We start from the raw sequence: 15,325 nt of genomic DNA on the forward strand, positions 1-15,325 counted from the left end.
TAGTGGGGGTTACTCTTTGTTGCAGTGCCCGGGCTTCTCACTGCGGTGGCTTCTCTTGTTGTGGAGCACAGGCTCTAGGCACTCGGGCTTCAGTAGTTGTGGCACGTGGGCTCAGTAGCTGCAGCTCGCGGGCTGTAGAGCACAGGCTCAGTAGTTGTGGTGCACGGGCTTAGGTGCTCTGCAGCATGTGGGATCTTCGTGGACCATGGCGCAAACCTGTGTCCCCTGCATCGGCAGGAGGATTCTTAACCCCTGTGCCACCGGGGAAGTCCCTATTTTTATTTTTAAAAGAGGTGTTTTATTTGGTGAGCAGGGAATCCCAGCAAAGGAAATTAAGAGGGTCTTGTAAACTATGTCACTTAGGCTGCAAAATGCCTGATGAACTACACTTAGTCCTTGAAACAGCACCTGTCTTCACAGCAGTCATACTTTTTATCTTCTAGTTTTCCAACTCACTTAGGTAAAGTTGCTTAAACAATGAAAATTATTAGTATCTAATTCTCCTCAAGATTCTATGGGGACCATTATCTTTTGTTTACTACACTGTTCTTAAGACAGATTACAATAAAATCATTTGACGAAAATACCGTCTGAAAATATGTTGATTCAGGAGGTTGACAGAAGTTAAAGCTTTCTTTCTGAACTTAAACCTCAGAGAAATAGGTAACTTTAAAAAAATGGATGAATAAATTTCTAAATATAAAATGGAGACAATTCAGTCTTAAAACTCAAACAGAATACTGAAAACATTTATTAATAGAAAAAAGTTCAATGCATCCTACAGAATGAAAATGCTCAATCTTTTCCTATAGATACTTAAAACTAGTGATCCCACTTTTCATTAATATTTGCTAAAATCTATGTAGCAGCCTGTAGATTTAGTTATTTGTTCAGGACCAAAGTGAAGCCAAAGCCACAAAAAATAGAGATTAAACTAAACTGTGAGTAGCTGTTTAAAAAAAAGACTACGTACACATAAATAGGATTACACACTTTAATCTGATTGACAGGGAGGAAGTAGGGAGGACGTGAAAGAAATTTAGTTTCAGCTCTGCTTTACACATAACCAAAGGCTCCTTTTCCAAAAAGTAAACCTGAGGTTTCAAAAACCATATTTTATCAGAATACTTCAGGAAAGCATACTATGTGTAATCCAGGAAATACATTATTTGCAGAATAGGAAAATCATCACAGGCAATAAAAGATTAAAACAAAAGAAAGCACCAGGGCTTTGAGCAGGTCTAAGGTGAGTATATCTGCAGAAACAATGTAAATGTTCTTGACTGGCTGCTATGGAAACATGCTAATGAGGACTGGTCCACATCTTATCATTTTTTAAAACATGTTTCTTTGGAAAAATGGCAATAGTGGCTGAGAGTGAAGCCATCCTTTAGACACCCAGCTTATTGGCCTGGGTGAGAACAACTTTGAGAACTGGCATAAAAGCAGAGGTCTCACTGAAGTTGCTGGTGCTAACTATGTGGGTATGGATGGTCAATCCTTCTGAGTAGTTTCGAGTCTCAATGCTCCTTGCGATGTTGTGTAAACCATTGATGATTGTTGGTGAAAGCTGAAATAAAGGTGGAATTGAGAGAGAGAATTAAATTAAGGAAGAATTTTCCATGAGACCCTCTATAAACATTAAACCCTGATATTTAAGAGGAGCTTGAAATAAACATTATTAAAAAAATGTATAAACTGGTGAGCATTTCCAGAAAGCTTCTCGGACCAACCAACACTTAAGTTATAAAATGGAACCATGACAAAATGATTTATGTAAGGAATTATTTACGAATTATACATGTATGATAAGCCAGGTATTTCCTTACAGAAAAGCCAGAGTTCCTTCCCCAAGTTGAAATGTTAATGTCTCTCTCCACTTATGAGTTTTAATTCTTATTATTTTAGATAACTTAACTACTTTAAATAACTAAATTATTTTAGATACTGTCTCACACCTTTTAAAATTTTTCCTATGTACATGAAGGAGTTTAAAGATTCTTAATCATGACATCTCGAAGTAGGGGCCCAATTTACTCTAAAACCTTGTGGACAATAGAAACCTTGCACTTCTGGTCCACTGCCATTAGGAGGGCAACAGTCCTCACCATGTACTCAATTTGCCAGTTCTTAACTGCTTTTCATAATCCTGTCATCTCTTAAAATCATAAGACCTCTAGTTTTTTTTTTCCCCCCATGTCATTACTTGGCATACATGTCCATACTTTTCAGAGAAGACTTTATTTTGGATCAGTCCATGGGCCACGCCACTTCCACTGTTATATCAACTTTCTCTGGTTTGGCTCTCATGAGATAAATGGTTATTTTTAGCTGATGGCATTGATATGGGGAATGGGGAAGAGAAATGCTAAAATGCATAAATGTGAAAGGTCTCAATTCTTTTTTTCTCTCCTAGTGCTTTCATTAATAAAACAAAACAATTCTAGAAAGGAATGCAGAGGTTGGGAGGGACAAGAGAACAGAACACACAGGGCATTTACTCCTTACTGCCAACCATCTTCATAGTTATACACATTGATCTGCTCAATTTGTGGTTATCTTTGGCTTTGCCTTTGTGTAATAGCTATTCTAAAAGAAAAGGTTCAGAGTCTTAGACTATGAGAGAGATTACAGATTTGGTCTCTGGAAAACAGAGTAGCTGCCCACTCTCTGATTTCTTAATTCAAGGGACATATAAAAATGAATAGAAGACCAGTTACCGTAGGACCAGTACAGGCCAGTTTGTATATCTGCCCTTTGTTATAAAAAAAGGCTAAAAATTCTCTCTCCCTCTTAAACACACACACACACACACACACACACACACACACACACACACACACACACACACACACACACACACACACACACACACACACACACACACACACACACACACACACACACACACACACACACACACACACACACACACACACACACACACACACACACACACACACACACACACACACACACACACACACACACACACTGCCCTATCCCCTTATCCCCGGTGACTGAAATGTAAGATTTAGACAGAGAAAACCCCATTCTATGAACTCTCATGATCATTTTGTCCCCACGCGTACTATATTACATGCAAGTGCTGATGAGACACTTATTTTACTAGCAACCAGGAATACATGATTATCGTAAATCCTTCTTTTCCCCACAAACTTACTGTCTGTTCCCTAAGTTTATCATATAGAAACTCCAAACGTTTGCTGGCATCATCTAGCTTCCTCTTGGTTTGCTGCAGGAGAGAAAAAACAGGTATGTTATGTATGAACAATAACTTTTATCCCAAGAACTTGCCTTATCTCATTTCACTAAACCTTACAGTCATGATGTTGGAGAGCTTCATTTTATAAAGAAATGGAGATAGCTAAGACCGATGAACTTGGACAGATTATTAGAACAGAGATCAGTAATCTATTAAGGCAGGGAGGGCAAGAAACTGAGACCCTTCCTCCTAGTGTGCAAAATGGAGCACTGGCTGGATTCCACAGGGACTGCAACTCACTTGAGGTGTGTGAGTGTCCATCTACACTATATCCACAAGCAACAGGAAGGGCCATCTGGAGGCAGCAATGGGTCAGTGTACTACAGAAAAGAAGGTCTAACAGTTACTGTAAATTAAATAAAATGAACATTATGGGAGCCAGAAGGCAAACATACAGGTGAACTGTGGAATCTCAAAAGTACTACTTATACACTCAGTCACATTTGGTACATTTAATCCTGTCTTATTCTGGGCCTTTAAAATACCAAAAAAAGGAGAAAATTATCTTTTGGTGACTTAAGATTATTAAGAGGGAAGTGTTAAAATGAGTTCTTAAATTAAGGAGTCCTCCTACCCTCATCCTAGTACTTTAAGTGTAGTGAGAGAAAACTATCCTAAACGTAAAGGTTTAAAATTATACTGTGATTAACTTAATATCTACATTATGCAACAGCCTTAAAAGTGACACTGCTTTTCAATATTTATTGAGGGACTACTACGTGCCATGCTGGGACAGTGTTGTGTCTCATGGATCTCATATTCTATTGGGTGGGAAAAAGATACTAAATAAACAATATATTGTATGTCAGATGGTGATGTGTGCCATGAAGAAAAGTTAACAGGGTAAGGGGGTCAGCAGTGTTGGCAGTATGACGTGGTAAGAAAGTCCTGATGGCTAATGGGACATCTGAGCAGACACCAGGAACAAGTGAGCAAGAGCTCTGCAGTTCTGTGAGGAAGAATTCCAGGCAGAAGGAGCAACAGGTACAAAGTCTCTGACACTGACACATTCTTGGTATGTTTGAGGAGGGCATGTCAGTGTGTCTGAAGAGGAGTGCAGAAGAGGTGAAGCCATCGAGGATAACCTTACAAACTAAGTTGTGCTGCAAAATTACTTTGTGCTGTTTGGACATAACTGAAGTGGAAATAAGAATAAAGTCATACTATAAAAATGATTTCAAGTATTGATTAAAATGGACTTCTGTGGAGGGTTCAAAGTTAATCCCACCTAGCTACCAGCAGGAGTCCTGGGCAGTATTTGAACTGCCTCCCCAACTAGTGACAGGAACAGTTTGTCTTTCTCTTCTGCCCAGGGGTCCTGGGTAACCAGAAGGGAGGTGATATGGTGACCCAGAGGAGGTGAAGCTCAACAAAAATTTATTAAGCTAGGCCATGTACGAGGTGTCCTCCCAACCTCTGTTTACGTTAACTCATGCCTGAAGGAAGACTGGAGTTTTCCCACATTTTTATTATGATTCCTCCATTTTGTATGATGAGGACCTCTCTGCCTAGGAGACACTGTACACTTACCTGTTTAACAGTTTTACCTGTTCTCTGTTCCTAGCTTCGTCCTTCCATCACTCCCAGAATGCCAGGCGCTAAGGTTTATGTTAACTTTCCCCTGCCTCTGCTTTCCTGACATTTTCAGTACAGGGAATTGCTTTCCAAAAGACTAGCAGAAGGCTGTACATATTACTACTCAATGTTTGATGAAACAACAAATTCTAGAAGCTGTTTTTCAAGCAGACAACTGGCCAGTGACTAAATAAACATATTCAATGTTTGTTGGCAGAAAGTGACATTTCACCTAAAACAAAACTGGCTTTGTGGAATTTTTGTTGTTGCCCATACAGTCATCCTCTAATAAACTGAGTAAAATCAGTTACTTTGACTATGAATATGACTCCAATATCTAAAGCACTTAACTATTTTTAAGGTCTTTGCAAAGTTAAAGACTGTCTATCTACTTTTAAAAGCTTTCATGTAAGCTCAGAAAGAACCCCCAAATCTGAGTTTCACCATTCTGTTGTATTTTTGTGCTACGCATAAGGTTTGCCGATGAGACTCAGGGCAGCATAGTGGTTGAAAGCATGAATTCTGGAGCCAGACTAGGTTCGAATGCTGGCTCTGCCTTAATTATTATGTAAATGCTTTTTGCCTTAATTTCCTCCTCTGTTAATAAATATGACAAACCTACCTACCATGAGGTTGTTTTAAGGATTAAAGTTATATGTAAAAAGCAGTTGAATGTGTTTTTATATGTACAGCAAACTATATATAAGTGCTAGCTTTACAATTTTTGCATAAACTTTCAAAATACATCTTGTAAGACTTTAAGCAATCATTATAGAAGCGCTCCATAAGGGATTCTTTTAATTAAGCAAAATAAAAAATACATACAGGATCTGTGGCTGAAGAGAGGCAGCGCTGAATAAGATCCTCAAATGTGGTCTTTAGAATGAGGTGTTCATCTGGAATAGGTTTCTTGGTAATTTTTTCTGTTGGCAAAGACTGCACATGCTGGAATAAATAATACCATAAAATGACTAAAAATGACCAGAAGCTACCTATACACAAAGCCCTGAATATGTGATAAAGAGAAACCAACAACCTTGTAGATAGGCTATTCAAAATCAAATGAAAAATTAACATGTGAAATCACTTGGGATAAGCAAACATAAAAATCAGATATTCAGTAGAAGATACAGGTACTCCTTCTACAGCTTCTATTTTCAAAAATAGGATTGGATATAAAGTATTTGATTAATTATGGAACATATGTTGATCACTATTTTATATAATTGATAGGAAGGAGACCTGTGCCAGTAGAAAATAAAAAGAACAAGGCAATTACAAAGTTGGCTGGTTGGAGTGGCTGCTTGCTTTGCTTGTTGGCTCATTTTTTTTTTTTTTGCTGTACGCGGGCCTCTCACTGTTGTGGCCTCTCCCGTTGCAGAGCACAGGCTCCGGACACGCAGGCTCAGCGGCCATGGCTCACGGGCCCAGCCGCTCCGTGGCATGTGGGATCTTCCCGGACCGGGACATGAACCAGTGTCCCCTGCATCGGCAGGCGGACTCTCAACCACTGCGCCACCAGGGAAGCCCTTTTTTTTTTTAAAAGCATTTTATGGTAACATTTTTTTGTTGTTGTTAGTTTCTGCTTTATAACAAAGTGAATCAGTTATACATATACATATGTTCCCATATCTCTTCCCTCTTGCGTCTCCCTCCCTCGCACCCTCCCTATCTCACCCCTCCAGGCAGTCACAAAGCACTGAGCTGATCTCTCTGTGCTATGCGGCTGCTTCCCACTAGCTATCTACCTTAGGTTTGGTAGTGTATATATGTCCATGCCTCTCTCTTGCTTTGTCACAGCTTACCCTTCCCCCTCCCCATATCCTCAAGTCCATGCTCTAGTAGGTCTGTGTCTTTATTCCTGTCTTACCCCTAGGTTCCTCATGATATGTTTATCCTGACATTCTTCTATTCTTTGGTTTACTCTTGGAGGGTGTTAACTGGGCTATTATCAAACTGCAAGATTAAATCAAAGGTTAGGATAGAAGAGTCCATGGTCTTACTGAATGTACAGATGGGAAAACAAAGAAGGAATGTATAAGTGTTTAAAGTTTTGACTGATTAGTTCATTCATAGAAAACATTAAGCAATTATGTATTAGGTATTGGCTAAGTATTGGTGAGCCAATACGGAAATGATCTCATCCCTCAGGGAGTTTACAGGCTGATGGAAGAGAAAGTTTTAAAATGTCATAAATGTATGTAAAATAGCAACTGTGGTTAAGTTAACATCACTAGAACCAAGAGACAATATAATTGGGATTTAACTGAGGGGAAGGTTCTTTAAGGAAGTTATATCAGAAGGATAAGTAGGAGTTAACCAGTTAAATGGTGAAGGAAATGCATTCCAGACAGAAGAACGTGTACACAGGAAGGATCATGATACAAGGGACTGAAAGGAGGTCACTGTAACTGGAGCAGAGAGAGACAGCAAGGAGGAGTATGAGCTGAGAGAATCCAGACAATGTGAAATATTTTGGTCTTTATCCTGCAAACAATGGGAAGCTGTAACGTTTTAAACAATGAGGAGATGAGACCAGATAAGAGATGGGTGAAAGTAGATGCTGGCCGACCAACTAGAGGCTCCTGCACTGCTTGAGACTGGAGATGAAGGTAGCATGGACTAGACTGGAAATGTAGAGAAGGGATTTGAGAGGGATTTTGAAGTAATATAGCAAGATTTAGGGATAGCTCTGAAAAACAGGTTAAAGGAAGAAGAATATAAAGATGATGCCCAGGTTTTTGGCTGGATTAAATAGGAAGGATTATGGTGCCATTAATTCAAACAGGACACACCAAAAGACGACTAGGTTTGGAAGGAAGACTATGAATTAGATTCTGGATATGTTAAGTGTGAGGTGTCTCAGAGACATCTAAGTGGACAGGAAGGTGGATATTATGGCCTGGCTGAACACACACATCCATGAAGCTCTCCCTTTCAGTGGCAACTGAGGTTCTGGTCAGATGAGTATAGCATGAGCACCCAGGTCTAAACAAAAGTGAATGGCTTCACAAACACCACAGACTTGTAATTATAAAAATTAACAGTGCATCTTTATAATTTTATATATTCTTGTGGAAAGAAGAAGGTCCTCCCACCTCCATCAAAACACTTGTTTTTATAATGCAACTGTTAATGTTTAGAAGTTCCTTAGGCAGAAATCTCTTAACAGCAAAACATACTCTTGTGGTAGAGATATAATCTTTACAAATTTGACTTTAGAGAGTCAAAGACAATAACAGACAGAAGAGCTAGTTTTATAATTGGGCAGGAATTTATTTCATCTTATGTTGAACTGTGACCCAACCTCTTTACTTTTCATGAATAGATCAAAATGTTTATCTTTGTATGTCTAAGTCAGTTATATGGAAATATGGTAGACTTTTCATCATCTAGAGCCTTGCCAACTAGCTGTTTGTATGTGAAAAGCAACCACAAATTTATATCTCCAACTAAAGATATGGCTCTCTTATTAGCTCTTACACATACACAAGAAAATATATAACTCATTACATTTTTATTTTATATTTTAAAGGAAAAAACCTTTGGAAACAGCTTCTGCTTAGCAACCTTGGATGCAAATATGGATTCAACTGATCTTAAATTGTGGCTACTGATTAGATCAAATGAAATACTGTAATTGCCAAGTTACTGTTAACATATACTAGTAAATACATAAGCTCCTTCTGGGAAGTTTGTATGTGGCCTTGTCATTGAAAAATAATATACATACATGAACAATCTTAAAAAAAAGTTATTATTTTTAAGTTGCCTAAATTGAAATCAAATTGAGATAATAATAAAGGTATAACCATAAAAGTTAAAACATTAAGAAAACATACCGAAATAAAGCCATCTCCCACTTCCACAGATTTACTGTTACCTGCATGGTATTTCCAATAGGAGCTCCAGGGGCACCTTCAATATTGGGCTTTGAAAAAGACGGAGGCATGCCTGGTTGACTGAGGGGTTGCTGTATGCCATGGAAGGGCTGGCCACCTGGAAGGTGTGGCTGTGGGAATGAAGCTTGGCTTGATAGTGGTACTGGAGCTGAAGGTTGTTGCTGCAGCATCTGTGACTGGTGGTCACCCAAGGGGTTCATGATTGGTGATGTGATGGGAACAGGAGGCGTAAAGTTCTCAGGCATCTTTTAAAAGAAATAAAAGGTACCAAGAGTAAGGAAAAAAATGGTATGATGACAACATTTCCTCAGCTTTAAATAAGGGAGTTAGCCATTTGGAGCAACATGGATGGACCTAGAGATTATCACACTAAGTGAAGTAAGTCAGAAAGAGAAAGACAAATACCATATGGTATCACTTATATGTGGAATCTAAAATATGACACAGATGAACCTATCTATGAAACAGAAACAGAATCAGGGATATAGAGAACAGACTGGTGGTTGCCAAGGGGGTTGGGGGAGAGTTGGAATGGGAGGGTGGGGTTAGCAAATGTAAGCTTTTATATATAGAATGGATAAATAACAAGGTCCTACTGTACAGCACAGAGAACTATATTCTATATTCTATGATAAACCATATGGAAAAGAACATATTTAAAAAAGAATGTATATACACATACATGTATAACTGAATCACTCTGCTGTACAGCAGTAATTAACAACACTGTAAATCAACTATACTTCAATAAAAAAATTTAAAAAAATAAATAAGGGAGTTAGACTATTCCATGGTTAAAAATTTTTTTTTTAAATAACAGGAGAACACTTTTTAAAATGAAATTTTATGCAGAATTTTAGAGAAAAACATAAAAAGTAAAGCTAATCTGGCTAAGAGGGCTGAGAGCTCAAACCTGGACCTTTGTTTCTCCTTTACCTTCCACACTTATCCCATAATGGGCCAAAACCATGGTGTTTTTGAAAGAGGATGTCAAAGTCTGGAGAATTATATCTAGCCATACTGGGATCAGATATGCCAAATATGTTTGTTTAATGTGATCAGATGTAATACCTTTTTCCTAGATCATTAAGTGATACCTACTTAGTGATCAATCACACTCAAAGTAGTAGATTAAATTTCTGATTATCATTGACCTAATTTTGGGGGGGGGTTTGCTCATTTAGTATCTCCCAATTTTATATTCTGGCCTCTCATTACTATACTTGGGGGATAGAAATCACTAGGAGTTAAAAAAAAAAAAAAAAAAAGGCTTGGGGTAAAAGAAGAATCTTAAGTTATGCTCTAACAAGCTCTCAACAGTTACTAACATCTAAATGATGCTCAACTACAAGGCTATTTCGTTTCATATTATATGTGATAGACAAAAATAGTCTAAAATATAATTACAAATTCATGATTACTGTTAGAACCCAAAACCAAAGTAACTCCTAAAAAAAAAACCACTTGAGAAGTATGAAATTTTGTTTCCTACTCTTTGAAAAAGATGTGCTGGGAATTTACATCTTGTTTTTTAAAAAGGGTTTAATTCTTATCACCATACTATTTTGTACTTTCTTTCCTTCCCTTCATGGATTAGAAGATGTAAGTTGAAATACACATATTAAGTATATCAGTCAGTCAGCTTTGCCTTTAAAGGAACAGTGAAGTGTGGTGTGCTTCAGGTGGCTACATGATTGACAGGACACCTGTAGGCAACTGAATAGACATCTTTTTCTAGTACCTTCTTCTTCTTGGGTACTCTGTTCAAAGCTGGAGGATCATTCCAACCATTCTGAGAACCTATAACAGATAATAGAAGGCATTTTCCTTTAGAATCCTGAAAAAAAGAAAACTAAACTGTATCCATCATATAATACCTTCAAACTTTACTTTCACCCTGAGATAACTGTCACAAAAGTTTTACCAGCTGAGCTGCTGGGATCACTATGTAGCCCTGGATTCTCAAACTCATTACCTCTAATAATCACAGGGCCTTGGCTTAGAAAGCAGCATATCTTGACATTATTTCCTTTTAAAGTGAAAGAGTTGTACTAAATTTAAGGATAGTGAAGTTTTTATGTCTATATTGGTATATAAGCTTCAAACAATTCTCTCCTAATAAAGAAAAAATAAATCACCTGAGTCTGCTAAAAAAAAAAAAGCCTTCTGATATATTGCACACACAAAAAAGAAAAAAAGTAGCAATCTCCTATTTTCCCAGAGAGCAATTCAGCATACCCAAATCATCCACATGGTAGAAACACTGTTAAAAAAACAAACAGAGCCCAACTACGCAACACCAGTATGTTTTATCACCTTTGCATTAAGAACAACCTAAAAAGGCATCAAATATCTGTGGTAAGATTTTTCTTTTTTTAATACCACACACACACAAAAAATTTCCAGGCTGGCAGTAAATATAAAATTAAACTACTGTCACCTTTAGGAAATTTCCTCCCCCCCAAAATCTCCCAAAACCTGTCATCTCAAAGTGAGAAATGAACATAGGTAGCAGAACTCATTAAGGTACTTAATGCCTATATCTTAAAAAAAAATTTTTTAAACATCTTTATTAAATGCCTGTATCTTTAAAGAAAAAAGGAATAAAACATGCCAGAGATAGGATAATTACTAAATCAAAATATAATCATTTTACATCTTACTAGGTTTTGTGTATGTGTATATGTAAAAGCAAAAACAACTTCTTCTTTCAATAAATTAAACATTCTTTCAGTATTATACTTTTGCTTGTTTTATTGATACCCACGATATTAAATCACAACAAAATTGCTTAGCAAACCAAAGAACATAATGTCATAGAAATTTTTTAAAAACAAGATCTTCTCCTAACCAGCATGCACTCATTTGCCTTGATTTTAAAAGTAGAATTAATTTTCTACGTGACTAGGAGACAGAGCACCAAATGAGCCTCAAAACACTCAAGAACTAATCACAAAATATTAAACCACATGATGCTATTTGCTTAACAAATTCTTAAAGTTCTCATTAAACACAGACTAATCATTCAAATCTCTCCCATCACCTTCTAATCTTTCTTATATCTAAGACAATCTTGGTATAGCCTTGTCTTTCAGTCTGTATAACAGACAACTTTTATGATTCAAGATCATTTGTGTCACTATGTTAATTCAATCAGTTCTAAGATTTGATCAGATTTAGGAATATTATCGGCTTTAAAGTTCACATGCATAATTGTGAATATCCACTCATTAATTAGAGTCAGTGATTCAAAGATTTCCAAAGATATATTTTGTAACTAATTCACCTTCCAACATAGATGCCTGGTCTTGCATAGACTGATTTTCTGTAGACAAAATGTAAAAGTGACTTAAACAGTATTATCATCAAAGACATTCTAAACTCTACTCACTTTTTTTTGAATTTCTGAATTTTATTTTATTTTTTATATAGCAGTTTCTTATTAGCTATCCATTTTATACATATTAGTGTATATATGTCAATCCCAATCTCCCAATTCATCCCACCACCACCACCCCCTACCCCACCACTTTCCCCCACTTGGTGTCCATACGTTCGTTCTCTACATCTGTGTCTCTATTTCTGCCCTGCAAACTGTAAACTCTACTCATTTTATAATTGTTTCTCCTCCCTCCATCAACCCCAAGAAAGAACTAATTTTATAAGGGAATAGAACTTACTTTTTAATTAAGTCACGTGAAATGGTTCCTATCTAATTAAGAGAGTAATCAGTTTGTGGGCAAAGCTAATTCATTTAAATGTGTCAGATCCAATTAACTCTTAAACACTATTTTTTTCTCTCACTGTGCCAGCTGTCTCTTTTAAGAGAAAATTTTGTTCCTTCCTATTTAAAACAACATTATTTCCCTAATTGTTTGCACAGATGATTTTTCTACTATTTGATCAATGAAGCTCAGTAATACCATGGTGCGGGGAGGGCTGAGAGCACTTCCTAACATATTATAACTGTGTCCATTTTAGTATTTTTTAAAGCTGTGAATCCCAATCAGGTGAAGATCTTGTAAAAATGCAGATTCTAATTCACTAGGTATAGCGTAGGGCCTGAGATTCTATTGCTTCAGCCAGCTCCCAGGTAATGCCAATGCTGCTGGTCCAAATCCTCTTTAAGTAGTAGGGTTTTAAAGAGAAATGGGAGGATTTCTACATTGTCGTGCGGACTTCAACACTACATTGTTAAAGATAATAAGCATGTTAGACAATCTTAACAAGGAGGTGCTACTTTATTGCTGGATTTGGGAGGCCCCAAGGATCTGCATTCTGGAGGAACTAATTTCTGGGGTCACACCATGAGTATGAGCACAAATGGGAACAGGCCCAGTAAATATGTAACCATCCCATATGGTCTTTTCTATAAGAATATACAGATTTACAGACTGTTTAGCACAAATCTTCCAGAAATCACTACTTCTCTTAAAAGAACTGAAGTCTCTGGCAGTGGACAAGAGGAAAGAAGGCTGAGAACTAATACAGCAATTCCAAAATTGTCGGATTGGTCCAGGTCCAGCCTCCAATCAAAAGCATGCAGTGTAGATACATCATATGAACACGCAACTTAGGGGAATTCAACTATCTTCACTTGGGGAGAGAGGAATCAAGAGAATGTAGCATTAACTAGTGAGTTCAATTCAGTTTGAGCTCTACTCAAGAAGCACATGCCCCAGAGGAACTGTGAGGTGGGAGAACTAATCCCACAGTTTGAAATTTCACTGTATGGAGCTAAGGATAGATGTTGTTCATACAATATGGCTTCTAACCACAAGCAACTTCTTCATGAGGGCTTAACTGAAGAAAGGGGTGATCACAGATAACTGACTCTAAGTGATTTATTTTTGTCTTAAATGACGACTTTACAATTTAACTCCCCATGCAAGATATGACCTCATAGCACTACAGTTAATAAATCCCTGGGAGTCACTGTGTGTGCATTATGACAGACGACAGACCTGATTTGCAACTACTGATGTACTCTCTAGCACCAGACTTCAGCTTCTGGGCTGAGGGGGACAATATACAGTGCATCCCCAAGATCTACATCTGCAGATGCAACCAACTGAGGATCAAAAACAATCAGGGGGCTTCCCTGGTGGTGCAGTGGTTGCGAGTCCGCCTGCCGATTCAGGGGACGCGGGTTCGTGCCCTGGTCCGGGAAGATCCCACATGCCACGGAGCGGCTGGGCCCGTGAGCCATGGCCGCTGAGCCTGCGCGTCTGGAGCCTGTGCTCCGCAACGGGAGAGGCCACAACAGTGAGAAGCCCACGTACCGGGGGCGGGGGGGGGAGGGGGGGAACCATTCAGGAAGGAAAAAAATCCAAAAAGTTCCCAAAAGCAAAGCTTGAATTTGCTGCAAGCATTTACACTGTATTGGGTATTATTAGCAATCTAGACATAAAAGTATATGTGCGTAGGTTATATGCAAATACTACGCCACATTATATAAAGGACTTGAGCATCCTTGGATTTTGGTATTGGGGCGGGGCAGGGGGGAGTCGACGGTGTGAAAAATCTAAAAGTACTGGAGGTACCCTGGCCTTGATCAGTTTTTTCAGGGAGCAGTCTCAACAACATGCCTCCTCTCTAGCCCTATGAAACGTGGGAGCAGAAGGTGAGACCAGTTTTTCCTCTAACCTCTCATGGCAGTGATCTTAGCCTTGGATATTAAAGCCTGAGGGGGTATCCTGATTTCACCAACTATTAGCAGCACAAAAAAGTATGTGGAACAATTTCATATAACCCTTTGGTAGAATGACACCAAAGTTATAATGAAATCAAATTAAATTGAAAGTTACGAGTAAAACTGAATGAAATAAGAAACAAAAAGATTTTCAACAGGAACATATAGCCAGTTGGCTAACCCTCATAACTTGAGGGTAGGCTGCCTGTTGAATTGAAAATAACGATTGTAAAATAATCAAAGTTCCCACCAAAATATATGCCTAACTGGCCCCTCCTAACCTCAAACCATGCAATATATTTAGCAATATGTTTTATTTCAGCCCAGAAAAATCCTTGTTCAAATCTCTGATCAATTTAACAGTTTTATCTTAGCTATGATTCTAACCCCTCAATAGTTTTGCTTTTATATCTTTAAATTGTTTAAATATGACTTTTTAAAAACACAATTAAATTGACCTCTACTTTATTGAGACACACTTTAATAGCAACACTAGGTAAAGCAAACTAAATGAAGAACATGAATATCTACAGGAGACAGTATTGTGGGGGTTCATTACGGATGTGCAAAATGATACTCTTGGTCAATATTTTTAAAAAAACATAGCAGAGACTAATCTTGGACATAATTCTCTCATAAAACTAGTAAGGGAAGATAATCTTTTTTACCTTTTCAAAAAACCTTAAAAATGGGCATAAATCTCTTTCTTACTCTTTTTAAACATGACAATAACTTTAAAGAACATTGAAAAATGGTTCATGGTGTAACATTAAGGAAAGTAGTAAGATGTAAATTATGAGTGTATGTGCGAGTTATGATCTCAATTCTTTAAAAATGCATGCACACAATAAGATACTACTATCTTCACAC

General features: G+C 37.7%; 1 protein-coding gene across 21 annotated transcripts in view; it reads right to left on the reverse strand.

The window, feature by feature from the left end:
• Positions 1–980: 980 nt before the first annotated feature.
• The window catches only part of SEC31A (SEC31 homolog A, COPII coat complex component), a 74,030-nt gene continuing 59,685 nt past the window's right edge, over positions 981–15,325 (reverse strand). For 11 of the 21 annotated variants that reach the window (XM_073805403.1, XM_019932826.3, XM_019932828.3 and 8 more), the window contains 6 exons: positions 12,050–12,088; positions 10,505–10,563; positions 8,745–9,008; positions 5,687–5,806; positions 3,185–3,256; positions 981–1,570 (listed from right to left, as the gene is read on the reverse strand). In XM_073805403.1, coding sequence (XP_073661504.1) covers positions 1,391–1,570; positions 3,185–3,256; positions 5,687–5,806; positions 8,745–9,008; positions 10,505–10,563; positions 12,050–12,088 — 734 coding nt within the window. In that variant the 3' untranslated portion in view covers positions 981–1,390. The remainder of the gene's footprint in view (positions 1,571–3,184; positions 3,257–5,686; positions 5,807–8,744; positions 9,009–10,504; positions 10,564–12,049; positions 12,089–15,325) is intronic. The other 10 variants (XM_019932837.3, XM_019932832.3, XM_019932820.3 and 7 more) reach the window with 1 other exon arrangement.

This window comes from Tursiops truncatus, chromosome 5, assembly GCF_011762595.2.
Source record: "Tursiops truncatus isolate mTurTru1 chromosome 5, mTurTru1.mat.Y, whole genome shotgun sequence".
NCBI lineage: Eukaryota > Metazoa > Chordata > Mammalia > Artiodactyla > Delphinidae > Tursiops > Tursiops truncatus.